At 38.1% G+C, this 27,679-nt stretch overlaps 1 protein-coding gene across 1 annotated transcript in view; it reads left to right on the forward strand.

Moving 5' to 3' along the window:
- The window catches only part of DDX10 (DEAD-box helicase 10), a 791,862-nt gene that overhangs the window by 15,846 nt on the left and 748,337 nt on the right, over window positions 1-27,679 (forward strand). The window contains exons 7-9 of the mRNA XM_074400547.1: window positions 5,985-6,111; window positions 9,077-9,239; window positions 14,966-15,050. Of these exons, the coding sequence (XP_074256648.1) occupies window positions 5,985-6,111; window positions 9,077-9,239; window positions 14,966-15,050 (375 nt within the window). The remainder of the gene's footprint in view (window positions 1-5,984; window positions 6,112-9,076; window positions 9,240-14,965; window positions 15,051-27,679) is intronic.

Here is a 27,679-nt window from a genome sequence, read left to right on the forward strand (position 1 = left end):
TCTTTGATTCAATCAAGATAAATGTTGTTTTCTTTTTAAGTTTAGGGATTTTATTTAAATATGTGTTTAATATATGTTTTTCAGGAATTAAGACATTTTATGTGTTATTCGTTATGCAAAGCGTAGTAAATATAACAGTTAAAATTACTCAAATTCTGGACATATCTTTAAATGTCAGAGTACTTGAATGTAGCTTTTCACAAAATGTGGTCTGAGTGGGGAACAAATGTTTTTCCATAAGACATTAACAGGAGTTTTACCATTTACCAACACTGCCTCTCCATAAACAAAGGTAGAAGGGATCAGATAGCAAATGGTGAGTCAAAGTGAAATAGTTTTGCTTCTATTTCTCAGAATCTTTAATATTTCCATGGACATTGTGATTGTTCAAAACAGTGGGAGGTGGATGTAGCTTCTTACATTTACCAAAATTATTTGGGTACAGAATTATCCTTTTTAGCAGGATTATACAGTTCTAACGTGTTATGGAACACATTTTATTAAACGCATTAATATTTAGCAAAATACCTTTCTGTCTAAAATTATTCTAGCAACTGTTATCTGTCTTGGTCTTACTAAAAACTAGAGCATAAAGTATGTGTATTACAGTAAAAGTATGTGTTTTGTGATATGCAAGTAGTTGGAGATTGATTGATTGATTGATTTAGAGGCGTGATCTTGCTCTGTTGCCCAGGCTGGAGGGCAGTTGTGCTCACTGCAGACTTGACCTCCTTGGCTCAAACAATCCTCCTGTTTCAGCTTCCTGAGTAGCTGGGACAACAGGGGCATACTACCACGCTTGGCTAATTTTAAAATTTTTCGTAAAGCTGGAAGTCTCACTACGTTGCTGAGGCTGGTTTCAAATTCCTGAGTTCAAACAGTCCTCCCACTTTGGCCTCCCAAAGTGTTGGGCATAAGCCACTGTGCCCAGCTGGAATATGTTTTAAGTTGTATTTTTATATGACAATTGGAAGGATATATATTTGGTATGCATCACTGCAGGCTTTCAGGAGAAATGTTTTCCAGTGAATATAAATTGTATTATTTGTTGAAGATAACAATGTAAATTCAACTCTATTATTTATACTTAAAATACTTATTTCTTCCTGCTCTGAAATGTTCTAAAAAGAAATAGATTTGAAAAATGAATTGTGTTATCTGAAAATTCCTTAAATAGAGAAAATATGAGTATTTAGGCCCATCTTGACCTTGCGTAATAGATGTTCAGGATTTAAAAAGCCTGAGAGGAGAGAGGCCAGATTCTTTGCTTTTGGGTGATCTTGGGGAATCTGAGTACTGATATCTTTGACTTTCAAGAACTTGGGAATGGAGTAATAAGAGATACTTGAGGTATAATTTTTTTCCTTGGCTTACTGTCAAGTAGATGTTGAGCTCTTAAAGTGTTGAGATAGCTGTTAAATTTTTTATGACAATTAACTTGAAAATTTAAAGACTGTCTAGGATTTTTGACTTTTCTTTTTCGATATTTCCCTCTTGCCTGTTTTTAATATTCATTGGACAAATTTTTCGATCATTAGATGTCTCTAAGACCTTTTATAATGTATGCAAGTTAATTTGTACCTGTTATTTCCTATACCCAATTTCCGTAGGTAAGAGTTGGGTATTTTCGGTAAATCATAAAGTTTTAGAAAAAAACTACAAAGACTTTGATACCATTTCACACATGATTTTTTGAAACCCAGTCCTATCACTTTGTAAAAATGTGGTGGACAAAATTTTCAGGAAACATTCTGGAAGGCAGGCATGTACTGATGTAATTTATAAAACCTCAGGTTATATGATAATGGCTGCAGTGTTCTAGTAGTCCAAATTTATGGGAAACATAAAAAAGCAGAGCTCTTAGGAATTTCATCTACTGTCAATGTTAGCTTTTCCCCTTTAGCAGCTTATCAATGTGGTTCATCCATCCTGAGAGATTATAATCAAGAATATTTTAAAGTATTAGAGAGTATCTACTCTCAAACTGCAAAGGACCCAACAACTAAAGAAAAATTAGATCTTTCTGAAGTTGTAAGTCAGAGCATGCTTAGAAACAGTATACTAGTGTTTTCAGTATGTTGTTATATACAGGCAACTGGTATTTCTAATGATTTTATTTTTGAGAGAATACGCCTTTGGGCCGTAGCAGTTTGCTGTTTTTCAGTGACAAGTTGAATTCTATGGTGGATTATGAAACATTTCAAATTTGAGATCTATTATGAGCTTATGTTTATTATGTTATTTAGTATTACATTGTCAGTTTGAAACATTGATCATTATGAAATGTTTCTTTGTTTTCTGTAGACTTTTCTTTTTTGGATTTGGTTTTTTGCTGCCTTCTTAGTGGCTTGGAGAAGCCCTTTAGAGGAATTAGTTCTTTATTTGTTATATGGGTAGCAAAACACTTCTCTACTCCCAGTGTTTTTTATTTTACAAAATGTTTTTTTTATCTTTACTAATACTTTTTTGCCGTTAAGTCTAGTTTTTTTCTTTTGGAGATGGAGTCTCGCTTTGTTACCTAGGGTGGAGTGCAGTGGTATGATCTCGGGTCACTGCAGTCTCTGCCTCCTGGGTTCAAGCAATTTTCCTTCCTCAGCCTCCTGAGCAGCTGGGATTACAGGTGCCTGCCACCATGCCCACCTAATTTTTGTCTTTTTAATAGAGATGAGGTTTCACCCTGTTGGCTAGGCTGGTTTTGAACTACTAACCTCAGGTGATCGATCTGCCTTGACCTCCCACAGTGCTGGGATTACAGGCTTGAGCCACCACTCCTGGCCAACTTTAAGTCTGATTTGATATTAGTCTACCTATAGCAACTTTGTTTCAGTTAGTGTTTGAACGGTGAATTCTTTCCCATCCTTTTACTTATTACATTGTTTATACTGTGTTTTTAGATTTGTCTTTGTGAGTAGTGTATTTTTAATCTGATATAATTGCTTTTGACATTGAATTTACCTAATTATTATTTAGGTTCCTTTACTTTTTCCTAACCTTTGTGTCCTCCTGGTTAAGAATTTTAATTCCACGTATGTCTTAAGCCCCAGAAGTCACTATTATCACTGTTTGTTTAGACTTACCCAGTTGTTCTTGTATTGTTAGGCTTCTACCTGAGGATTTTTCTTTTGCTCAGATAATTTCCTTTTAGTGCATGCTTGTTAGTGAAACAGTGTTTTGACCTTTCTGTAAACCTCTTTATTTCATCTTCATTTTTTTTTTTTTTGTAGCCTATCTTGGCAGTGTTTTTTTTTTTTTTTTCTTTCTTTGAACTCTTCAAAGACATCTTTCTGTTGTACTCCAGGCTCCGTTATTTCTCTTGTAGTCATCTGACAGTTGTCTTGTTTCTTTGAAGGTAATTTTTTCTTTTTTTCTGGCAGGCAGATGTCTTAAGGTCAGGTTGTCTTGATCTGGTCTAGCCTGGCAATTAGACTTTGGGGCTATCCTATTTCTGGTTTGTCCCGAGTCTTGGGGTATAACCTTCACAGATGAGGCATAGCCCTTCTCAGGGTCTCAGCCAAAAGACTGAGGTATCTACCAGGGCCCCTCTGTCTTGGCAAGCTCTGAACCCCATGGCTTTGTGACCCTGCCAGAATCTCTGCTTAATTATTTAGCTTCCCATTTGGTTGCTTTTTGCTTGTTTTTCTTCATTTTGCCTTGTGTGTGCTCAGTTTAGGGGTAGGCGTGCTCCTCAAGGGCAAATTGTTTGAAAAATTTAAGATTCAGTTTTCCTTCTCTCTGGGACCTGGGACTGACATGTTTAGGCTTAAGGCTGCTACCTTGTTTCTCTCCTGTCTTGAAATCAGCGAATGCTCTTGGGGAAAAAAGAGAGGTTAACAGAAGACTTGGCTCAGGGCATTTCCATTTTCTCTTTTTAGCACCTCAAGTCCTACCTGCCTTGGTGGCTCTCGGATGCTGTCAGTCTTTTTGTTTTGTTTTGCATTTATTCCTGCTTTTATAGTTGCTATTCAAGGCTGAAGGGTTAGTCTAATACAAGCAGCTTCTTAACTTTGTAGTTTTAGCAGCTGGTGGAAATTATTGCCAAGCTCTATTATTTCACTAGGATTTGCACAACTGTGAAATTTTAATTCTATTATTTCTTCATTAGTTTACATACTTTTATATCAAACAGCTTTCATGTGAACTGTGTGATTATTTGAGGTACAATTCTTACAGGAAATACTTACCTTTTTGAGACTGGGTCCTGCTCTGTCGCCCAGGCTGGATTGCAGTTGGGTGATTATAGCTCACTGTAGCCTTGACCTCTTGGGCTCAAATGATCCTCCTACCTCAGCTTCCAGAATGTATACTTTACTCTCTGTATCTGCTTTAACACCAATAAGTTGGTTCCCTAATATTTTCTGAAGGTTAGCAGTGTTTGCTTTTTGGTGGGGGACAGGGGTTGTGTGTACTTAAAATTAACTCAGATTTAATGACAATTAATGGTGAATTAATGATATTTAATCCATAGATTTAAACATCTTTTTATGTCCTTGAATCAATAGAAATTTTTGTATTTAATATTCATCTTGTATCATCCCAAACTTGGCTAGTAGATGCTTCAAGTTATTATCTGGAGTCTTTAGATACATTTTAGTAATCTTTGGTGGACTCCTTGCTTTCTGGTGATCTAAATTTATCTTAAATATACCCAGTTCTTACAAAATCCTTCTATTCTGCCACTTGCCACTTTCCTTAACAGTGTATCCTAGGCATACTCCACAGCAATATATGGATAGATTCTTCATTCCTTTTTTATAGTTGCATTATAATTAATTTATGTGGATGTATAATTGTTCATACTGCAAGTCCCAACTGATGGATACTTGGGTTGATTTTCATCATTTTTTGCTTTATAAATAATGCCATATATTTGTGTGTGTGTGTGTGTGTGTGTGTGTGTGTGTGTGTGTGTGTGTGTTTAAAACCAGAGTAGTGTTGGAATAGAATTCTAAGAGTAAGTTCAAACAGTAAATGCATGTATATTTTTTTCCAACATTTTATAATGAAATTTCAAATATACAATAAATTGGAAGACTTTTACAATAAATAACGTATACCAAACACCTAGATGCTACCTAATGATAGTATTCATTTACTTGGATTTATCCATCCCTTCTAACGCTGTGTATTAAACCATTTTATTTTTGATAGATTTCAGGGTAAATTGCAGATATTTGTATTCTTCTAAATACTTGGGCACACATATGACTATGAGAGTTTAATATTTGTACAGATTTTCTTTTGGCATAAAATTTATGTACAATGAAATATGCAAATTTTAAGAATACTGTTGACTTTGATGAATGTGTATATGTCTGTAATCTAAAACTCTAATAAGATGTAGAATACTGATCAGCCCAGCAAGTTCTCTTATGCCTCTTAGTTAGTCCTTGACCCTGCATTTTTAGAGGTGATCACTGTTCATGTCATGCTTTTTTTTGACACTGATTTCCAAGGGGTTTTGAATGTGTTTTAAAGTAATGTGTTAGGCCGGGCGCGGTGGCTCAAGCCTGTAATCCCAGCACTTTGGGAGGCCGAGGCGGGTGGATCACGAGGTCAAGAGATCGAGACCATCCTGGTCAACATGGTGAAACCCTGTCTCTACTAAAAATACAAAAAATTAGCTGGGCATGGTGGCGCGTGCCTGTAATCCCAGCTACTCAGGAGGCTGAGGCAGGAGAATTGCCTGAACCCAGGAGGCGGAGGTTGCGGTGAGCCGAGATCGCGCCATTGCACCCCAACCTGGGTAGCAAGAGCGAAACTCTGTCTCAAAAAAAAAAAAAAAATAAATAAAAAATAAATAAATAAAGTAATGTGTTGAATTCATTTCCTAAGGGACAATAGAGACACACTCTTTTTTTAGTGTATGTATGTAGGAAATTTGCTTGAAAGATGTGCCACTATTAAAACTTGTTTCCTTTTTTGGTCTGGATTTCAGTTACCAACATGACATATTTTAATGTTTTTCTTCTCCTTAATTCCGCAAGCACCCCTGCCACTTTGGAACAGAACTACATAGTTTGTGAGCTGCAGCAAAAAATAAGTGTGCTATATTCCTTTTTGAGAAGCCATCTGAAGAAGAAGAGCATTGTATTTTTTTCCAGTTGCAAAGAGGTATTGGCTGTTTATTTTTCTTCCTGAACTTATGTTGAATGTCCCTTTTGAAATGGCAAATTCCAATTAGATGAATTGTTATCTTGTACAGGGAGTACAGTGCTAGGTGTGGTGAGGGATCTTTAGTGTCCTTGTTGAAAAGGAATCGGTGGTTGAGACTTTATACTCCACAAGGGGGGAAACTGTGTCTTTTCTTAGGTATTATGTTAAGTGCTAGCAATATTGAAAATGTAGTAGCCCTTAGTAAATATTGGTAGAATGAATAATTATTAGCCAAGCTAAGCAGAGGTCTTTACAATCTGATACCTCCCTTGCCCTTCAAGAATACGGGAATGAGTGTGCCATTTATTTCCATGCCTTACATCTTTGTTTATGCTGATCTGTCGGGAATGCCTTCCCTGCATCCCTTCACCTAAATCTGGGGAAATACTTAGTTTTTTTGAGGCTAGGCTCAAATGTTATACCTGAAAGTCCCTTTTTGGCACTCCCTTTTTAAAAAATCAGTTGCTCCTTTCTCTAACCTTCTGAAATGTTTTGTTTATATCTTAATAAACTCTTCTTGAACACTAGCTCCATTGCCCCTTTCATGGTAGCCCCCCTCCCTTTTTTTTTTTCTTTTAAACAGGATTATTTCACTTTACTTTTCTTTTATAGAAACCCTGTGTTGTAGCCACAGCTGGAGTCTGGATCTGCTGCACAGAGACTCTGGTGTGGGTCTTTTTTGTTTTCTTCTTGAGACAGAGTCTCACTCTGTCTCCCAGGCTAGAGTGCAGTGGCATGATCTTGGCTCCCTGCAACCTACGCCTCCCAGGTTCAAGCAATTCTCCTGCCTCAGCCTCCGGAGTAACTGGGATTATAGGCGTCCGCCACCATGCCCAGTTAATTTTTGTATTTTTAGTAGAGATGAGGTTTCAACATGTTGGCCAGGCTGGTCTTAAACTCCTGACCTCAAGTGATCTGCTTGCCTTGGCCTCCCAAAGTGCTGGGATTACAGGTGTTAGTCACCTGCCTGTGCGTGGCCTCTGGTGTGGGTCTTAATGAGATGGCCAGTGAATTCCAGAGAGACTTGGTGAATATGGTCTCTTTCTAGAGATTGGGGGCAGGGTCAGGTAACTATAGGTCTTGGAGATGGCATCAAAGGTGGCCTTGACAGAGTTGCCCAGGGTGGTAGTGCAGCCTCTGGTTGAGAGATAGCAATTGTTAATACCTACCATCAGCAGCAGCTTCTTGGACATGGGTCCATGATGATGTCAGTGCCTCCTGAGGCAAGGACAAGGCTCATCAGCACAGAGCTGCAGAGGCCTGTCACCTTGCAAGAGCTGGTGGGCTTTCTGGTCTTGTTCCCCCAGCAGCCTCTCTGCACGAGGACAATAGAGAGCTTGGCCAAAATGGTGGTCCCTCAAATGGCAGTGACTGCCTCCTTGGGGCACCTGATACCCAGATCAGTGTGGCTTCTGTAGTCCCCAGTGGTAACATGCCTTGAACCTGGTGCATTGACCAGTGTGGGCCGCGTTTGGACCATGTAATTTTAGAAATCTCATTCTTGAGAGATGCCCCCAGGAAGATGTCAGTGACCTCAGATTCCTTGATGGGCTGAAGAAGAGATAGATCTCCTCCAGGGACTTGGTCTTCATGTCCTTGGCCAGACAGCTCAGCTTTGTGACTGGCATCCACTCCTTGGCCTTGCCTCAGTGGCCTTGGTTGCGGGTGCTGCTGCTGCTGCCTCTGCTGAAGCCTCTGTGGTTTTCCATTCCTGGTCCTGTGGACCCGCCCGCTGTACCAGCGTCATCTGCCATTTGATGTTTTCTTGTAGAAGCTGTTTTTACATCTTTACAAAAGAAAGGCCTAAGTCCCGCTATCTCTAATCTTGCCTGATATATTGCCCCAGAATCAGAACCTCTCTGGTGGTAGCAAATTGCGTCTGAGAAAGTGAATGACTAGTGATTGGGTAACAAGTCATTCTGCAATTCACTTGGTTTCCCATTCTTCACTTTCAGCAAAATTGAAGAGAGACTTTTATGGGGTCTCTCTCTTTCATTGAGCTAATAGATTACCAAAAATTATTTGGAATAATCTGTTATGAGTTGTGGCCTGTTTTATAGGCACTTAGAATTATACTATCTTTGAGTTTGTTTTGTTTCTGTAAACAGATTTTCTTAACACCCATGTTAGAGAAAATGCTGAACTCTTTTCAGTCTAGCAATCCATAGTATCCATGTATGGGTACATAAAGAGAACCAAAACAATTAGCTTCATATAGTCCTACACATTGAGATATATTTACAGTGTTTTTATTTATGTCTAACAGTTTTTTAAGTCAAATGCCAACATATTTCTAGGTTTGATCAGTTCTGTATCATTAATTGTTGTAATAATTGCTGAGCCTGAGAGGAAAGTTCAGTCGGCCTATGGTCACAGGAAATTAAGTTTTTTTTTCTTTTGTAAAAAATGAGTTATAATAACATGATTGATAAAAGGCTTTCAAGCTTCAACTTAAAATGCAATTTTGTGACATTAGGAAATAGAAATGGGAATTAAAGTAGGGAAGGAAATTAAATTTCTTATGATTAAAGAAGAGTTTCTTCACATTTTTTACGTGGTTGGAATTGGGTATCACATTGCTGTGCTATTTAGAATCTGTGGGATACGTTCATACGAGATAAGTGTTTATTTTAAAACATCAGTATTTACCAGAAATGATATTCTTTGCTACTGTTGAGATTTTGAAAGATTTCAGATATCAACATAAAAATACAAGAAGAACATTTTTTAAAAATCAAAGGAAATATGTGAACAAACACCCTTGAAGACCACAACTCTAGACTACATTTCTCTTTCTCTGCTCTATAAACAGTTTTTTAATTGGTAAAATTCATGCTGCTTAATACATTTTTGCTGTTCATCTTCTAAGCTTTATTGCTACCATCTGCTGTAAGCAACCTTTTTTTTTCTGTTAATGCCCCAGGTCCAATATCTGTACCGAGTGTTTTGCCGGCTACGCCCTGGTATTTCTATCCTTGCCCTCCATGGTCGACAGCAGCAAATGAGAAGAATGGAAGTCTATAATGAGTTTGTCCGTAAGAAAGCTGCAGTGCTCTTTGCTACTGATATTGCAGCCAGGGGGCTGGGTAAGAAAACTTCCTACCATGAAATTTCTGTGATCATGAGAAATGTAATTTGCTTATAAAGTGTATTTTGGGAAATCTAATAGACTAAAATACTTGGGTTTCTTTTCTTATTTTGTAAGAGAAAAGTAGTAATTTGGTAGCAGGTGATTAACATTAAGGATGTTTCAGTGAAAGTTTCTATAGTATTTGCATTTTTTGTGTTTTTACCCTTTCATGATAATCACACCATAGAATCCTGAGGAACCTACAAAATCAAAGGAGGATTAAAAGTTTAAAGATATGAAAACAATTCCTGTTTCTTTGAAGTTGGAAACTTGTTTATAGATACTGAACTCATTTAACAAGAAAAACCAGTGAAGTCCATGTTTTCACCTTTCTAATTTTTATCTGAGAAATCACTACATTTAATGTATTCAGATTTATTTTCAAAAAGCTACTTTGTGGATTATACAACTCCTGGCTTTGTCGGAGTGGGATGGGGATGGAAGTAATTAGAGAGGAAAACTAGACATAGCAACAAAGGGTGAGAATAATGGGTGATAATTTGAATCCTTCAATCAGTTTTATTGTTAATTATAGCAAATTTGAAGCATATACAAAAGCTGAATATGTTTAATCTACTCTCATATACTCAGCTTTAACGATTATCTTTTTCATAATTCTCCTGTCCCTCTTGCAGTACTCTAAAGCATATCTCAGATGTCATATTTATTAGTTTAGGCTGGAGTTTGTTAGCACAGTCATAGCTCACTGCAGCCTTGATCTACCAGGCTCAAGTGATACTCCTACCTTAGCTTCCCCAGCAGCTGGGACTACAGGCATGTACCTCCATGCCTGGCTAGTTTTTAAATGTTTTGTAGACATGGAATCTCACTGTGTTATCCAGACTGGTCTTGGACTTCTGATCTCAAGTGATCCTTTCCCCTTGGTCTCCCAAAGTACTGGGGTTACAGGTATGAGCCACCATGCCTGGGCTCTGTTGATGTTACCCTCTGATTTTTGAACCTGAGATAGTTTAGGTCACAAAACCCAATTTTGAACTTAAGTATACTCCTCTTTTTGGTTGTTGTTGAGATGAAATCTCGCTCTGTTGTCCAGGCTGGAGTGCAGTGGTGTGATCTTGGCTTACCGCAACCTCTGCCTCCTGGGTTCAAGTGATTTTTGTGCCTCAGCCTCCCCAGTAGTTAGGATTACAGGTGTCCACCACCATACCTGGCTAATTTTTATATTTTTAGTGGAGACTGGGTTTCACTGTATTGGCCAGGCTGGTCTTGAACTCCTGACCTCAAATGATCCACTTGCCTTGGCCTCCCAAAGTGCTGGGGTTAGAGGTGTGAGCCACCACACCCAGCTTAAGTATACGCCTTTTAAGGACAGATTTCTGTCTTCAAAATTATCTTACAGTTTAAAAAACGTTACACATATATACTACCTATTCACAATGAATGGATGTTAATATTTTGTCATTTTCCTTGGATTTTGTTAAAGAAGTATTAATTGATGTAGTGCTTTTTGTAACTCTTCCTCATTCCATTTTACGACCTCTTCCTCTTTGCAGACATAGTTACTGTCGACTATTTGATGTGTACCCTTTTAGTTGAAGGTTTTTTTTTTTTTTTTTTTAACCTCTAATTCAAAAACTCTGATAGAATTCAGCAGGTCTCTAAACTTGGATGGGGAAAAATACTTTCACTAGATTTTTAACTGAAATTTAGCATTATGAATTTAAGCAAGAAATTATAGTAGTTTTAGTAGTACCTGTGTCTGTGCCACAAATTGAAATAATTTTATATTACTTTTTACAGGTAGAATAGAATATCATTTACATTCAGTACTATTTTGACGTTATAGTCGTTATTAGACCTACGGCTAGGTCATGTTATTTAATGTGCTAGTAAATAGGCATACAAATTACTATATCAAATCTAATAAAAATGTTGAGTTCTATATTTCATTGTTTTTTCTTGTACTCCTAAATGTTTTATGCACTTAAAATATCCTGAGAAGGAATTCATAGGCTTTATCTAAGGCACAAAAAGTGTCAAGAGACTGTCAATAGTTTATTTTTAAAAAGTATTCTATGTGGATGTATTTATAAGCAATGTATAGTATCATCTTGGGTGTTTAAAAAGTTTGTGTAAAAATATCATCATACATACTAGTCTCTGTATAATGCTTTTCTTTGCTTTTGAAGCCTTTCCATGTTGATGTATGAAGATCTAATGTATTATGTGGTTTCCCATAGTATAAATTTATGTAGTTACACATTTATTCCTGCAGTAGTGGACAGAAGTTTTCAGTTTTTCTGTTACGGAAACGTTAGATAAATATCCTGAAGCGCTCTTTTGTGTAAATGTCTAAGAACTTCTTTAGGATACAGCAGTGACTTTTATTATTTTATTTTGTTGCCCAGGCTGATCTCGAACTCCTGAGCTCAAGCAATCCTCCTGCCTTGGCCTCCCAAGGTGTTGGGATTGGAGGCGTGAGCAACTGTGCCTGGTCTTATTTTTCAGTTTTATTTCTGAATAAATGATACATGCACATGGAATAAAAATTACTAGCAGGCCCTGCTGTACTCATCTTCACAGTTGAAGCAACTACTTAAAACCCTTATTTCTTTTTCTGGTGTGTTGCTCCATGTTACTCATTGGTTTATATTGCTGTTTTTTTAATCTATCAAGTTTAGAAATTTTAGACTTCTTTTTGTAACCTAACAATCTCGTCTCTTCTGCCACCCGCATCTTTCCCGTATGGTCATATTGTGACTTATTGTTAAATAAACTTTTCATATTTACATTGTTTTGATTATAATTCATTGTTGCCAAGGGAGGTAGCATGCTAAGACTGTTAGCTGTCTTGCACTTACTTTTGTGTGTTTTTTGAGGTAAATAGTTAATTGTTATAAAATTTGCTTAGTTTGGTGCTTCCAGTTCTGAATTCTCCAGTATTCTAGCAGGTGTCATGTGCCTCGTTCTCTAGCGATTCACAGGTCTCTTTCTTTTCTCGTTGCGACCTCCCTCTTGCAGCCTTCTGCCTCTAGCTCTAACCTGCCCTAGTTGCTCCTGTATGCCTGATGCATACTTCTCCTGGGACTTTTCTTTCCAGATACGTCTTCCACTTTCTTGGCTTACTTCTGCTACTATTTTTTAATTTTATTTTTTAAACTTAAAGCTCATTCTCTAATAGCTTCTAAGAAAGGGCATATGGGAGGTAGATTTTTGAGTTCTTGCAGATTTGATGATGGTTTAGGATTGGGAATAGAATTCTAGGTTGAAACGATTTTCTCTCAGAATCTTGCAGATGTTTTCCATTGTCTTCCAGTAGCCGGTATTCTGTGGAGAACATGTTCGCGTTTCTGATTCCTTTTTTGTAATCCTTACTTTCTTTTTCTGGATATTCTTGGGATTTACTGTTTATCTAGTGTTGTAACATTTTACAATAATGTAACTTATTGTGAAGTCTTACTTGTTGTGCAGGCCTTTAGCAGTACTTTTTCAGTGCAGACCAGTACAGTTTATTGGAATTTTCTCTCATAAAAATATTTCATGTCTACACTGTCTAATACTATAGCTAGTAGCCCCATGTGGCTATTGAACTCTTAAAATGCGGCTAGTGGAACTGGGGAAGGGAGGAGTTTTAAATTTTATTTAATTTTAATTAAACAGGAATAGCTATCATATTGAGGGGCATAGGACAGAGACTCATGTGTGTCTTGGTTGCAGGAAATTTACCTTTAAATTGCTTCTTGGTGTTTTGGTTAAAGAAACGTTATTTATGTTATTTTGACTATGTAATTGCTGCTCAGGGAATTAGTGTACTTAGATTGTTTCTTATACTTTTCCTTGTGATTCTCTTTGAACTAATAACTATCTTATCGTAAAATTTCTTCCTTCCCCCCACTCGTTCACTCCTTTTGGAAGAGTGTTTGACCTCTTTGATCTTCTAATTTTCCTGTTCTGTTTTTACTATTGCTCGTCTGTGTCTCTTGTTCTTTCTGGAAGATTTCTTTGATTTTATAATCCAAGTTTTCTATAAAAACATTAATTTTTAACTGTTAAGAACACCTTTACACCCTTTTATTGTTTGATGGATGCAGTGTTTTCTTTTTTCTGTTTTTTTGAGACACGGTTTCACTCTTGCCCAGGCTGGAGTACGGTGATGCAATCTTAGCTCACTGCAACCTCTGCTTTCCAGGTTCAAGCAATTCTCATGTATCAGCCTCTGAGTAGCAGGGATTATAGGTGCCCACCACCATGCCCAGCTAGTTTTTGTATTATTAGTAGAGACGGAGTTTTGCCATGTTGGCCAGGCTGGTCTCGAATTCCTGACCTCAAGCAATCCACCCACCTCAGCCTCCTGAAGTGCTGGGATTACAGATGTGAGCTACTGCGCCTGGCCAGATATAGTGTTTTCTCTCTTTGAAGACATTAAGTTTTTATATTCTGTTCTCCACATTGATTTTTTTCTTTTCTGTCTTTCATATTTGAGGCTTTTCTCCATTGTCTGCACTTGGATGCATTTTTATATTTAACAGTGAGGCCCTAAAACCTATTTGAAGTGATTTGTACATGGATGAGGCTTGTTGACTAAAGACCGTCGTTGTGAGACGATTTGGACAGTTGATCATTTTGGGGTGGATTCAAAATGTCAGTGCCTATTCTGTTTGAGCACTGAATCTCTCCTGAAAAGACAGTCTCAATCTCTTGAGAGCTAAGCTTGCTACTGGCTCTGGAAGCCTAGTAAGGAAGTCAGCACCTGGACCTCCCAGGCAGCATGCAGACTTCTTCCTCAGCACTCCTGTTCTCATTCTGGCTCTGGTGTCCCAGCATTCCACTGTATCCGGTGTCTGCGATCTGAAGCCTTTCTCTAGATAAGACTCTTGGTTCCCTTGAGGAGACGCAACTGTCCAGGATGAGAGAGGGGACCTCAGGTCCTACGTGTTGATTTCAACCCATCTTCCTCTTTACAGCCCTGCAATACGCCCTTGCTTTCTCAGCTACCTGAGAGCATATCTCTGTTCTGTTTCTTTTGGTTCTTCCTCCTCATACTAACATTTACCTTTTTGAATAGACTATGTGACTTAGTGACAGTTTTGATGCTCTTAAGTATCATTATCTTCCATATCTTTTCTGTTTTTGGTGCTCAGCCCTTTTCTCTGATAGGAGTTGATCTGAAATCTTTGAAGCAAAATCTGTAAATGACTGAAGGTAGTTCTCTTAAGAAGTTGTGACCAGGATTTTCTGGAAATAAATGAAAACTGCTATAGCCAGAAAATACATGTGGAGTAGTTGTTGCTGGGAAATAGGAGGAAGGACCTAGGAAGAAAGCGTTAATTTGAATGGAGCTGGGGATAATAGGAAAAGGAAAGAAGCTTCCCTTAAATTTAGAAACCAGTTCTGTAGTTCACTAGTACCCCATTAGAAGTGGTGCTTTCAGGTTATTAAATACTAGGGTATTTCACTCTTTGACACGAAGCAATCTGTCTCTTCTGTGTCAAATATGAAGTAATCTTCATATTCAAACAGTTATTAATTTTAGTTCATTTTTTCAAGAGAAATGTTCATCTTTTGGTTCATGCAGTTGATTTTATTTTTAATAGAGTTCATAGATGATATCTATCAGTTTGATGTGGTGAAAAGTACCGGCAGGCAATATCGTAAAATAAAAATAGTGCATTAGGGCAGATCTTGCAACCAGTTTCTTAACTTCGCATCCCTTCTCTGTAGATTTCCCAGCCGTGAATTGGGTTCTTCAGTTTGATTGCCCTGAGGATGCCAATACGTATATTCACAGAGCAGGTAGAACTGCCAGGTAGGTATACTGACTCACTTATTTTCTTTTGCTGCTATCTAAATGACAAAGCATGCTTTCTGAGCTGCAGATAAACAAGAAAGGAATTCAGGTGAGTGAGTGCTGGTTTGGCATTTTGTGGTGAGAGTTGGTAGCAACTTGACAGCTGTTGTAAATCATTATGGCTAAGATTTGATTAGTGCTGCAAAAAATCCATAAACATCTTATTTTAGTTTGTTTTAACTTTCCCTTTACTTTTCACCAGAACTGCTCACTGAAAGTCATCTCATTGGATCCTAATGACCTGTCAGTTAGGTATAGGACTGTAATAGTCCTCACTTATCCTCAGGGGTTATGTTCCAAGGTCCCAGTGGCTGCCCAAAATCACAGTACCAAACCCAATATATGCTATGTTTTTTCAATCTAATAACTGAGACAGCCAAGTAACTAACACATGGACGGGGTCTGGGGCGTTGATATGCTGGACAAAGGGATGATTCCCATCCTGGGCAGGACACAGTGGGATGGTGTGCCATTTTCTAGGCTACTCAGAAGTGCGAGCAATTTAAAACTTATAAATTGTTTATTTCTGGAATTTTCTATTTTTTTGGGCCCTGGTTGCCTGGGGGTAACTGAAACCACGGAAAGAGAAACCACAGATGAAGGGGGACTACTTACTGTATTATTAAATACCTGTTTTCAGATGAGGAAACTGAATCTTTGAGCAGTTAAACAATTTGTTCAAAGGTCCGCAGAGCCAGAATTTGAACCCAGACAGTCTGGCTCATCTAGTCTAGATCTTGTGCTTTTACCTTCTAGAGTGGAGGCTCTATTAAAGGGCTAAGTGGTTTGGGATCATAGATTTCTCTTTTTCCTTTCTTCCTAGCTCAGGAAAGAGAGGCATTGCTGAAGACTACTCCCTGTATCTCTCCTTCTTCCTATATGCCCCACTTCTCCCCCAAAGCATCGTTTATTTGCTCAAGAGGTATGAGGAACTGCCTAGAAAAGAACATAGTAAAGTCAGTCAGTTGGAATTAAATGGCATAGAAAGGCATCTGAATGAATCAAAAAGGATTGCACAAGTGTGATTGCTATTAAGCTATAGCAGTGAAGCTGGGAGATACACGTTCATGGTAGAATTGTAAATGGTTAACATTTTTCTGGATAGCATATGATAATACTTATTAACCACCTTACAGTTCTTCTTTTTGTCTTAGTAATACCACATCCGGAAATAGATCTTAAGAAAATAGAGAGATGAATAAAGTTTCAATATATATTTGTCTCACTGATACTTGTAGTGGTTAAGAACTGGAAATTACCTTGTTGTGATCTTTAGGATATGATTAATTATGGTCAGCCATAGATGGATCATTTCTTTAGTTTTACATTTTTGTTCTATTTTCTTTCTCATCAAAACTGGATGATTGGGTATTTATCTATGAATTCCAGTATTGGTCTAACTGGACCAACAGTTGCTTCCAATTTCAAGCCACAAATTCTTCTTCAAAACTTTCCCAGGTATGTCAGGATCTTTAGGCCCGAGCACAGACTGTCCTGTCTGACAGGCTTGCCTTACCACCTGCCCTGTGTCCTCTTGAGCAAGTTGCCTGAAGTAGGAAAGTGTACTCTATCCCTTGCTTACCTAGGAAGTTCCATTGGAGTTTAGTTCTTTTAGATTGCTATGCATTTATATTTTTTGGGTAGCTTTGAAAAAAAAAACACAATTTTTTAAATGTGGTCACTTTTTGTTTCAGCTGAAGTGAAGGTTTTTATGTCCTTTTATAACTTAGCAAGAAATAGAGCTTTTTAAAATTCTATTTTCTAATTTTCGTAAGAGATTTGAGTAAGTTTTTTTTTTTTTTGATTGATTCCTGTTTACCCTGTGGGCCATCTTTAAACATGGTTCATAATAAAAACGCACTCAAATTAAATGTGCTTCTTTTTGACCAGCATGATAGCAGGCAGAGAACAGTGTAATAGTAAAATACTATTTAAAAATAGGATTTATGTATTAGTGGGTTCAAAAATAAGTCTTTTAATTGCAATCGATGGTGTAGTTTTATACAAGCAATACAGTTAGGATTGGGTTTTGTATGTGATGTTATTGTACATTCAGACAAACTTGTTTCTAGAATTTTTTTTTCTTCTTAGAACTAAGTAAAATGGGACATGGGTAGAAGAGTTGCCTGTTCTCTTCTCCATTTTATGAAGGGATAGATGGTGCCTCATTGGTCTTTAATGTGTTGAGTACATGGTTTGTTTGTGTTTGACATGGAGTCTTTGCTCTGTCACCCAGGCTGGAGTGCAGTGGCACAATCTCAGCTCACTGCAACCTGCGCCTCCTGGGTTCAAGTGATTCTCCTGCCTCACCCTCCCAAGTAGCTGGGACTATAGGGATGTGCTACCTCACCTGGCTACGTTTTGTATTTTTAGTAGAGATAGGATTTCATCATGTTGGCCAGGTTGGTCTTGGATTCCTGACCTCAAGTGATCTGCCCGCCTCAGCCTCCCACAGTGCTGGGATTACAGGTGAGAGCCACTGTGCCCAGCAAATACATGTTTTGATTGTCGTTCATAGTGAGATATTTTGGGAAGTCATTGGTGGTTGGTGAAATGACCTCCTCCAGTGTGTCATTCTCAATCGTAGTTCTGTAAATTTGTGCATATACCTGTGCACATATCTGCATTCTGTGGCCCTGTGGGCCTCTGGATAGGCAAGGTTGGATATGGATCTCACAAGTACATTGAGCCAGGGGTGTAGGCACTTTTTATTTTTTCTTTTCCTTTTCAATATCTCTAATGTATTCTTTAATGTGATTATTTTGATATGTATTACATACTTTTTAGATGTGCCAGTGGTATTGATGGGGACAGGCAGACTGATTCCTAAATAGAATACATTTAGCAGGAAAATTATTCTTTCTATATGAAGATTATTGGACATGTCCATATAAATCAGGAAAGGATTCTAGAAGGGGAAGTATTTCAAGGTTCTTAGTTCCTGGAGAAGTTGTTGAAAATTTTTGTAGGTGAACATGCCGTGGTGAACATTAAATTGGGTCTTAATGACTGTGGAGATGAAGAGGAGTTAGAACAACACCACATTATTGTGTCTGAAGAGAGAGAATACTAATCTCTCTCTTCAGACACATGTTTTAATATAATTTTTAATGTGATCATTAACTTTTAAAGCACAGGCCTGTTTGACCTTTTGTAACCAATTACAAATATTTTGACTTGATTTTTTTAGATGTATAGTTAGTAGAAAGGTTTAGCATATATAATGCTTTTTTTTTTCTGGCAGTTTAAAAGTTGCCAGTGATGGGCTTAGAGATAATTAGAAAGTTTTGTGGACCATGAGACTGAATAATTGAATTGAATAAAGGCTAAATTAAAATTTGAATCTAATTAAAATCCTGTGTATTCGGCTGTAATTAAAACCAAGTGGCCAGATAGTGTTTGCTTTTGGAATTGAACTGTAATATATGAATATAGAAAAACAAATTGATTAGCAAAATCGCTAGGTTTTCTTTTTCTTTTTGTATTTTAGCTAAAAAAGTGATTTGGGTACTTCTGCCTTGAAATACCTAATTCTGTATTAATTTTACCTTTTTAAATTTCTTTTGATCTATAGCAGTTGAGAAATTTCCTTGTGTTTTCCTTAACCGTCACACCCCTTTTAACAAAATGATCTCCTTTAGAGATGAGTGAGGCCAGCTACGTGAATATAGTTTTACATGCTGTATCCTGTGATACATTCTACCGCTTTAAAAAGTAGTTTTCTTTAGGGCTTATAGTTTTTTTTTTTTTTTTTTTTTTTTTTTTTTTTTTTTTTTTTGGGTACAAAACCAAGCTCTTCAGTTTTTGTAAAAATATCCAGTTGAAAATAGAAAATATTTGGGAATGGAAAATAGACATCAAATATTCTCAACTTAAAAAACTTTTTATTTGGGGAGGGTGAGGAGGGTTGTAGGTAGAAGATGGACATTTATATATAGGTTTTTTTCCCAGAATAGTAGAAAGTAAAATAATTTTCAGCAATATTCTAATTTAGCCTTATTTGCCTGTCTACATTTTTTGACTCTCAGAAACTGTGTAACGTGAGCAGATTGTGATTCCACTAGGGGGCAGCAGAGGCCAAACCTTAGCATTGCATGCTCGTTGGCAGCAGTTTAGATCTTAGCAGCAAAAAGGAAGATGGCCAGTAGTTAAAATCTGTAATAATTTGTGAAGAGTTCATGGTTGTTTGTGGGAGACTACTGGTACTTTATGGAATAGCTAATTAGAATTTTTTAATAGTATCTTTAATTGGTTTGTGAATTGAAATGATAAAAGTAAAAAGACAATTTTCTTTTTTCTTTTCTTTTCTTTTTTTTTTGAGACGGAGTTTCGCTCTTGTTACCCAGGCTGGAGTGCAATGGTGCGATCTCGGCTCACCGCAACCTCCGCCTTCTGGGTTCAGGCAATTGTCCTGCCTCAGCCTCCTGAGTAGCTGGGATTACAGGCACGCGCCACCATGCCCAGCTATTTTTTTGTATTTTTAGTAGAAATGGGGTTTCACCATGTTGACCAGGATGGTCTCGATCTCTTGACCTCGTGATCCACCTGCCTCGGCCTCCCAAAGTGCTAGGATTACAAACTTGAGCCACCGCGCCCGGCCCTAAAAGACAATTTTCATGAGCATTAACTTTGCAAGGCTTACCATATGGACCTTAGATACAAGATAGGAGCAATCTTTGCTGGTGAAAATGATTTTCATTTCTTTAGCTTACATTCGTGAAGGTCTACAGTCTGCTTCTCCTAGAGAGTGGCTGATGCTTCTTTTTTCTTTTTTTTTTTTTTTTTTTGAGACGGTGTTTTGCTCTTGTTACCCAGGCTGGAGTGCAATGGCGCGATCCCGGCTCACTGCAACCTCCGCCTCCTGAGTTCAAGCAATTCTCTTGCCTCAGCCTCCTGAGTAGCTGGGATTACAGGCACGTGCCACCATGCCCAGCTAATGTTTTGTATTTTTAGTAGAGACGGGGTTTCACCATGTTGACCAGGATGGTCTCGATCTCTTGACCTCATGATCCACCCACCTCGGCCTCCCAAAGTGCTGGGATTACAGGCTTGAGCCACCGCGCCCGGCCTGGCTGATGCTTCTTTACATGGCCTTCTGTCTTTGTTGGTGTCTGAGATTTAAAGGTTGCATAAAAGGTCACAGCAAATATATTTTGCATCCTGAAGCAGTGAGGAGCTGGGGTAGAGTATAGCCAATATGGCTGTAGGTGTAGATAAGGAGGGCTGATATTTCTTAGGAGTTTATTTCCCAGGTACCCCTTGGGAATATTTCTTAGAATTCTGTTTCCCAGGCACCCCTTGGGAATAGGGATATCCTTACTTTGTTCTCCTGTCTAGTCAATACAGCAGGCAGAGTGTTCCTTCTAAAACATAAGTCAGATTATGTCACTCCTCTGATGGTATACCATTGCACTCAGAGTGAAAGCCAGTGATCCCCTGGGTCTAAACTATTTATCCCTTTCCCCCCAGTTTCCTAGTATTCTCCCCTTGTTCTCTGTGCTCCGTACTGGCTCTGCTGTTTCGTGTATGTGCCAGGCATGCTTTTGCTGGTAGGGCCTTTATATTGGTGCTCTCTCTTTTCTGCTGGAATGTCTTTTCCTCCAATATCCACATGGCTTCCTCATCCTCCCCAACCACTGCTTTTTTACCGTCCTCTACATTCCTTTTTTTGAAGTCCTTTATCACCTTCAAATACACGATTTACTTAGTATATTTTTAAATTGTTTTTCACCTTGTTTGATTGTAAGTTCCATAAAGGCAGCAATGTTTGTCTAATATATTGGTGTACCTTAAGTGTGTAGAACAGGACCTGGCATGTAGCAGACATTTGAGATAGTGATTCAGACCCATGAATCAGATCTTACCTAATATGTTAATTATCCTAATGTGTTAATTATTTATTTTGTATAACAAATTGACCCCTGGCTTGGTGGCTTAAAGCAATAACCATTTATTATCTTGCAGCTTCTGTGGGTCAGGAACTCAGTGTGATTCCTCTGGGTCCTCTGGCTGTCAGTCTGTCATCAGGCTGTAATGAAGGTGACAGATGGTACTTTACGGTTCAACTAGGGTTGCATCAGTTCTCATATTTATTCACACAGTTGTTGCCAGATTCATTTCCTCCTTGATTGTTGGTCAGAGGCATCTCTCAGTTCCTTTTCATGTGGTCTTCGTCACAGGGCAGCCACAACATGGTAACTGACCTCATCAGAGAGGGCACACGAGAGCTGAGGGAGAGAAAGATGAAGCAGCAATGTCTTTCATGACCTAGACTTAGAAGTCACAGTCCATCTTAACTGTAAAATCCTGGTGATTGCATATCAGCTCTATTCCTTGTGGGGGACAACACAAGGGTGTTAATACCAGGAGGTACAGATTATTGGGAGTTGTTTTAGAAGCTTTCTGCCATACCCAACATCAGATTTTATCACTGATTTCAAGGATAAAAGCAATCCCAAGATATAAGTGAAACAGGAAGAGGTGTGGGATCTCCATTATAGCTCCCTGGGTATTTTCTTGTCAAATTAGAGCCTGCGCTGGCCTAAGTTAACATAGAAGGCTCTAAATAATGTGTGGCTTAGATGGACGCTTGCACAGATGGACTATTTGTATACTCAGTCACAAAGCCCACCAGAGAAACATGCTTTTGAATCCATGAATTGTGAACAACCATGGTACATCCTATTAAAAGTTTCCCATAGGTGAGGACTCTTACCTGGCAAATACCATGTTTGTTTCCCTGAAGGTCTGTCATTAATATGTTTTCTAGGAGATTTGACCATAACACTTTTTTTGGGGATGGAGGGAGCATAGGGCAACCTCTTCCCTACCCCTCACCTCGTACCACATAGAGAACGAATGGACTGTGGTTTAGCCTTTTGCTTCCCCAAACTCAATAAATACTTGTATGAATAAACTCATTTAGCCCATAGAACAACTCATGAAAGAGGTTCTAGTATTAGGAAACTGTTTCTCAGAGACTTTGAGGTAGAATATGTCAAAGATTTTTCAGTTTAGTAAGTATCAGGGCTGGGATTGTGCTTGGATCTTTCTGACTCTACAACTCGTTCTTGCCAGTGTGCCCTGATACAGCTGTTTAAATCTAATGGATTCCTGTGGCTGCTGCTCCCATGCAGACCTTCTAGAATGCATGAGAGCCAGTTACTGGGAGAAGAAACATAGATGCCTTTAAATCTGTTGACATTTGTGGTCAGGAAGACAAACTAAAAGCACATGCATTTTCTTTCTTTGGACTATGAGAGATAGACATCCTGTAGTTGTTCGATCACTGCCTTTAAATAAAGTCAGGAATCCTAGGTTTGAATTTGACTTTGTTGCCTAATGACCTTATACCCTTGGACAAGTCTTTAACTTCTCTAAGCTTCAGTTTCTTTTCTGGTAAAATGGGGTTAATTGTATCTAACTCTGTTATTTCCTGAGAGTATAGTTTTAGGTAGTATCGGTACCACTTTCATTTGAGGTTTCTTTTTTTTCTTAATCTGTTAAAATTTAGCTTTTTAAAAAAAATTTTTCTGGGGACAAAGGTGATAGAATTTAATGATTTCTACCCTTTCTCTGTGAACCCCATAAATCCTTGTTCTTAATCAGTTTGCTAGAAGCTTTCCATGCAATATGTATTAGCCGGCTTGGTTTCTTTCTAATCACTTACAGTGAGCTTCATTTGTCACTGTTGGGCCTGACATGGTATACCTGTTTGTTATTTGAGATCTTAAGGTGCAGATGACTTTCTTTCCCCCAAAGTATTTCCAAAGTTCTTTTTTCCTGTTTTAAATCCAGTGTAGAATCTTCAGACATTCTGTAAGTCAGAGATACTTTTTTTCCTGGAATAAGCTCTCCTGCGTACCATGTTGCTCAGGAGGAACAGAACGGTTGGACTCAGATCCCTTATGGCTGTGTTTCTGCATCTGCATAACAGACTGTATTGTTCTCCCCCAGTGACATGAAATCTTGGGGATGGTCGTCACAGGGAAGGCTGAGGTGTAGGGAGACCAGAAGGAGATACAGGGCAGGAAAGAGAGGATTGTGCAATAGCAGAGCGTAAGCAAAATGTCTCTCTTTCTCCACTTCTTGATTATGATTGTATTGTGAGCAGTGACTAGTGTATCAGTCGTTAGAGCTGTGGAGTTTTGGATCCTAAAAGGACGTAAATCAGTAAGTTGTATAATGTATAAATAAGAGAATATAGTGAATAGTGATTTATTTAAAGTTATACAGCTAATCGTACAACAGGTCTAGAACCCAGTTGTTTTGATTCTAAATCTGATGGTTTTTTTTTTTTTTTTTTTTTTTGTGACTGAGTCTTGCTCTGTCACCCAGACTGGACTGCAGTGGTGTGATCTCGGCTCACTGCAGCCTCCGTTTCCAGGGATCAAGTGATTCTTCTGTGTCAGCCCCCTGAGTAGCTGGAACTACAGGGTGCACCCCCACGCCTGGCTAATTTTTGTACTTTTAGTAGAAACGGGGTTTTACCATGTTGGCCAGGCTGGTCTCGAACTCCTGACCTCAGGTGATTTGCGCACCGGCTTCCCAAAGTGTTGGGATTACAGGTGTGAGCCACCACGCTTGGCCAAGTCTGGTGTTTTATCTGCTGATACGGTGTCTATTGTTCGCTCACCAAATATTTGTTGTGCATGTGTTGACCTATGACACATGTATACATGTCCTCAAATTTAATAATTAAGATAAGGAAATATACTAATATTGGTAGTACTAGGATGTATGTTAAATGGGGTAAGAGTGATACAAAAGATGTAGGTCTTAAAAGTATATAGAGTATTTTTAATAACTGATATTACAAAAATAATGCTACTCACTAAACAGATTCTAGACAATAATGACAAAACAATTAAAATAACCTAAAATCCTAAAATTTTTTTCATGTACTTACGTATATATGTTTTTCTGGTTACAAAACTGGGATTGTTCTAAATAAACTTTTTGTAACCTGGAGAATGAGGCTAAGAGCACTGAGGGTGGCTATGCAGTTGTGAACAGTGTGTCACAGTCCATGGCAGGACGGTAGTGGACGGGACGAATGAGAAAAGTTTAAGGGACAGTTGAAGAGCCAACTAAATGGAGTTGATGTGCTGGAGAATCTGAATTTGAGTAAAGATTACTGGCTCATGGGCAGAAGGCAGATTATTGCCAGAATGACAGGGCTTTTTTCCTGCCTCTGGCTCTGGTTTGTTTGAAGGTTATTTCAGTAGAAGAATTACCATGTACGTCCAAGCCAATGGTCTGGATTCCAATTTTAACTAGCAATACTAGTGAGCTGCAGGATGTGGAGATAAGCTTCTTGATATAAGCTAGACAATCATGACCAATCTGTTGAGCATTCTTGTTTCTGGAGGGAATCCTGGTATAACTGAAAAAGTGGTGGATCAGAAGCTTAAAGTCTCTGATATTTAGTAACCAGCTGATTTTAGGCCAGCCTCTTGGGCTCTCAGGAATACTATTTTGTATTGCCACTTCCTACTGGTTGCTTGCTTTTAAGATCTGCAAATTAATGTATTAATACAAAAAAAAAAGTTTGTCATAAATTTGGAAGAGCTGCATAAATTCCATGCAGTGTTAATACTGATGGTGAAAATGAAATTTTGTTTTGGATGTAGGGCTTTTTGTCAGGTGGCTAGACTGTCTCTTAAAATAATTTGTCATGGTGGCTAGTTAAGACTGTATTGTATTGTTGAAAAATGCTGAGAGTGGACACTAAATGTTCTCACCACAGAAATGATAACTCTGTGAGGTAATACATATTTTAATTAGCTAGATGTAACTATTCTACAATGTGTATATACTCTAAGACATGTTGTACATGATAAGTACAATTTATCAATTTGAAGTAAGTATGTTTGAAAACAAATTTGTCGAAATACAGAGTTTTAAAGTGTAAATCTTTTGAAGAACACTTATTTTTTATACATTTAGGCTTGGGCCTTGAATATTGCTTTTGAAATCTAAAAGCTAGCTCATGGGTAAATAGAGTTTATTTTTGCAAGCATTTTTTTTTTAAAGAAAAATGTTCTTATGCCTTCTTTTAAAAAGTGCTTTTATTCTAGAACAAAAGCTTACTAGGGAACTTTGGTTATTAGTGTGTGGGTGGTAACTTGTGCTTTGTGGTGTTTTGGGGAAAAGATGTGTGTAATGTAAAATAGGTAAAATGGCTAGTGATCTTTTCAATGGGTGCTTGCCTTATGGAATTTGACTTTGAGTGTTATCCATTTTCCATTGGAAGTCTTTTTCTTCTGAAATTCCACTGTTGGAATTTGTCTTAATGTGTAGCCTTCTACATATATTCTGTTAGCTGTGGCTTTAAAAGTTTTGAACATGGTCCCTTAATGACTTTCGTCCTGACTCAGCCTCTTAAGTGCTCCCTGGGGATGAGTAGACGAGATGAATAGAGGTGTGCTAGCCTTATTATTCCTTCCTAGGGGTCAGTTGAAACATGTGAGAACGTGGAGTGAGTATCTTTTTGGTCTCCTAGGTTCTTGTAACCCTTGGCCACAGTCTGTGCCCCATGTAGACTTGCGGGCCTATTTATTTCATTTTCCCATCTCTGAACTTGAAGGTAGAGTATTAAAATGGTTGACTGTTGACTAGCCCTCAACCCATTGTTCTCCTCCTTTCTAATGGTTCTACACAGAATAAACTTTTCTACTTCAGAAGGTAATTCCCTTAACCTCAAGAGCCTGGTTGCCTCGAGCATTTTGGAAGTGTCCTGCTTGAGTCAGCATTAACTGATTCCTGTTCTCTTTGGACCTGTAATCTTTCCTTGGTGGAGTCTGGGAGCTTCAGAATTACGCTGTCTCTCCGTTATCTTGTCTGCTTAGCATGTCTTCTCATTGCTTCATATACTAGTAAATTTTGCCTTCACAGATGGTTTGGTCCAATACTGCTTAGGGGTCAGCTTTAAATTTGTATTTCTTTGTAGTGAACGAAGGTGAAAAACTTTGAGTCATATTATTCTGTGTTAAAATGCTATGAGGAAGTTATTTGGTACTGGTCTTTCAGTTCTAAAATGAATAATTGGTGACAGTAGTAAATTGTATGTTCAGCCTCACTCTGTCCCCTTTGTTGACTAGAAAAAGCAAGTAGGCGTAAAGAAGAGGGAAGTGTCCACTGGACTCTCAAATGCTGCTCTACCCCATGGAAAACTCGACTATCCCCTTTATATCCCTTCCCCTAATGTTGGACTGATTCCTAATTATTCTTTAGATTTCAGTTCAGATGTTGGTTTCTCAAGGCAGTGCCATCTCTCAGTATGTCAAAGCCAGATTTTTCTTCCAGCATTTGATGATGACATTCTACTTAAGTATTGGTGGTATTCAGTCTCTCTACACAGGGACATTCTAGGGCTTCTAAAAACAGGTTCTAATGTACATTTCTAGCCATCTTCCCTGCTGTTTGTGTAACGTGGCTTCAGTGTAATTTCTTTTTCTTATTCACTCTTTAATACATTTTCCTTGTATTGTCTGGTTTCCACTCCCTTGTTCACACTTTCTTCTCCTTTGTGACACCTTAGTCTCTTCACTACTTTAAATGCTAATGACTTCTGACTGCATGGATGGTTTAGTCCAGTACTGCCTAGGGGGACAGCTTTAAACTCATATTCCTTTCCCATCTTCAAGGCTCACCTGAAATTTCATTTCATACTCTATGACATATTTTGTTTTTCTCTGGCTAACCCTGAGAGGCCTCTTTTCCTTTCTGAGTTGGTGGTGTTTATTGCCCACGGTTGTCCTTTTGCACCTACTTACTTACTGTTTTGTGACTGTTCTCTTGACTCTCTTGCTTGTGTGTTTGTTTTTTTCTAGTCAATGGGAACATTAGATCACTGGAGACAGGGATTTTCATCTTCTGTTTCTTTATGTTCTTTACAGTTTATGCCCGCCACAAAGTTTCTCACTAAAAAGTTTATTTGCTCCTCACATTTTGTAGCATGAATCCTGGTGAGAGTGCTTTGAGATTGTTTTTTTTTTTTTTTTTAAATTTCTCCAGGTTTCCAATTGTGTTCCCTGTTTTATGCTTGTATGTAATGGCTGACATAAAGGTATCGGGAAAATCTGTATGCAAGTAGCACAAGAGACTTAATAACTGCAGGATGTCTTGTGGCTCATGTCAGTACAAATTTCTGAAGATACAGCATGAAATAAGATTTTACTAGGTGAGGGAAGAGAAGTAACATGGATTGGAGGCAAGTGTTTTACTTGAACAGATCTGTTTCTTATAACTAATGCTTCTAAACAATTTTACTTCCAAGGTGTAAATAAAGTTCCCAGGAAGAGAAGTTGAATTTTTTTTTTAAAGTATATATTGGGTACCATGTTTATTAAAAGATTAACTTCATTATGATCCTCTAGTGGCTTGAGTGAGAAATTGTCTCCTTGTTATATGGGTAGAGAGCTATTTAAGAAAATCTCTTTAATTGATTTCTTAGAATTTAGATCATCTTCCGTGGAACAGCTTAAAAGTCACTAGGAATAACTAGTGATGAAAATGATAGGAGGTGTTCAGAGCCCTAGTTTTCTGTTATCAGAGATTAAAAGCCAGTCTCTGACATTTACTGG

The sequence above is a fragment of the Saimiri boliviensis genome, chromosome 6 (genome assembly GCF_048565385.1).
Source record: "Saimiri boliviensis isolate mSaiBol1 chromosome 6, mSaiBol1.pri, whole genome shotgun sequence".
Lineage (NCBI taxonomy): Eukaryota > Metazoa > Chordata > Mammalia > Primates > Cebidae > Saimiri > Saimiri boliviensis.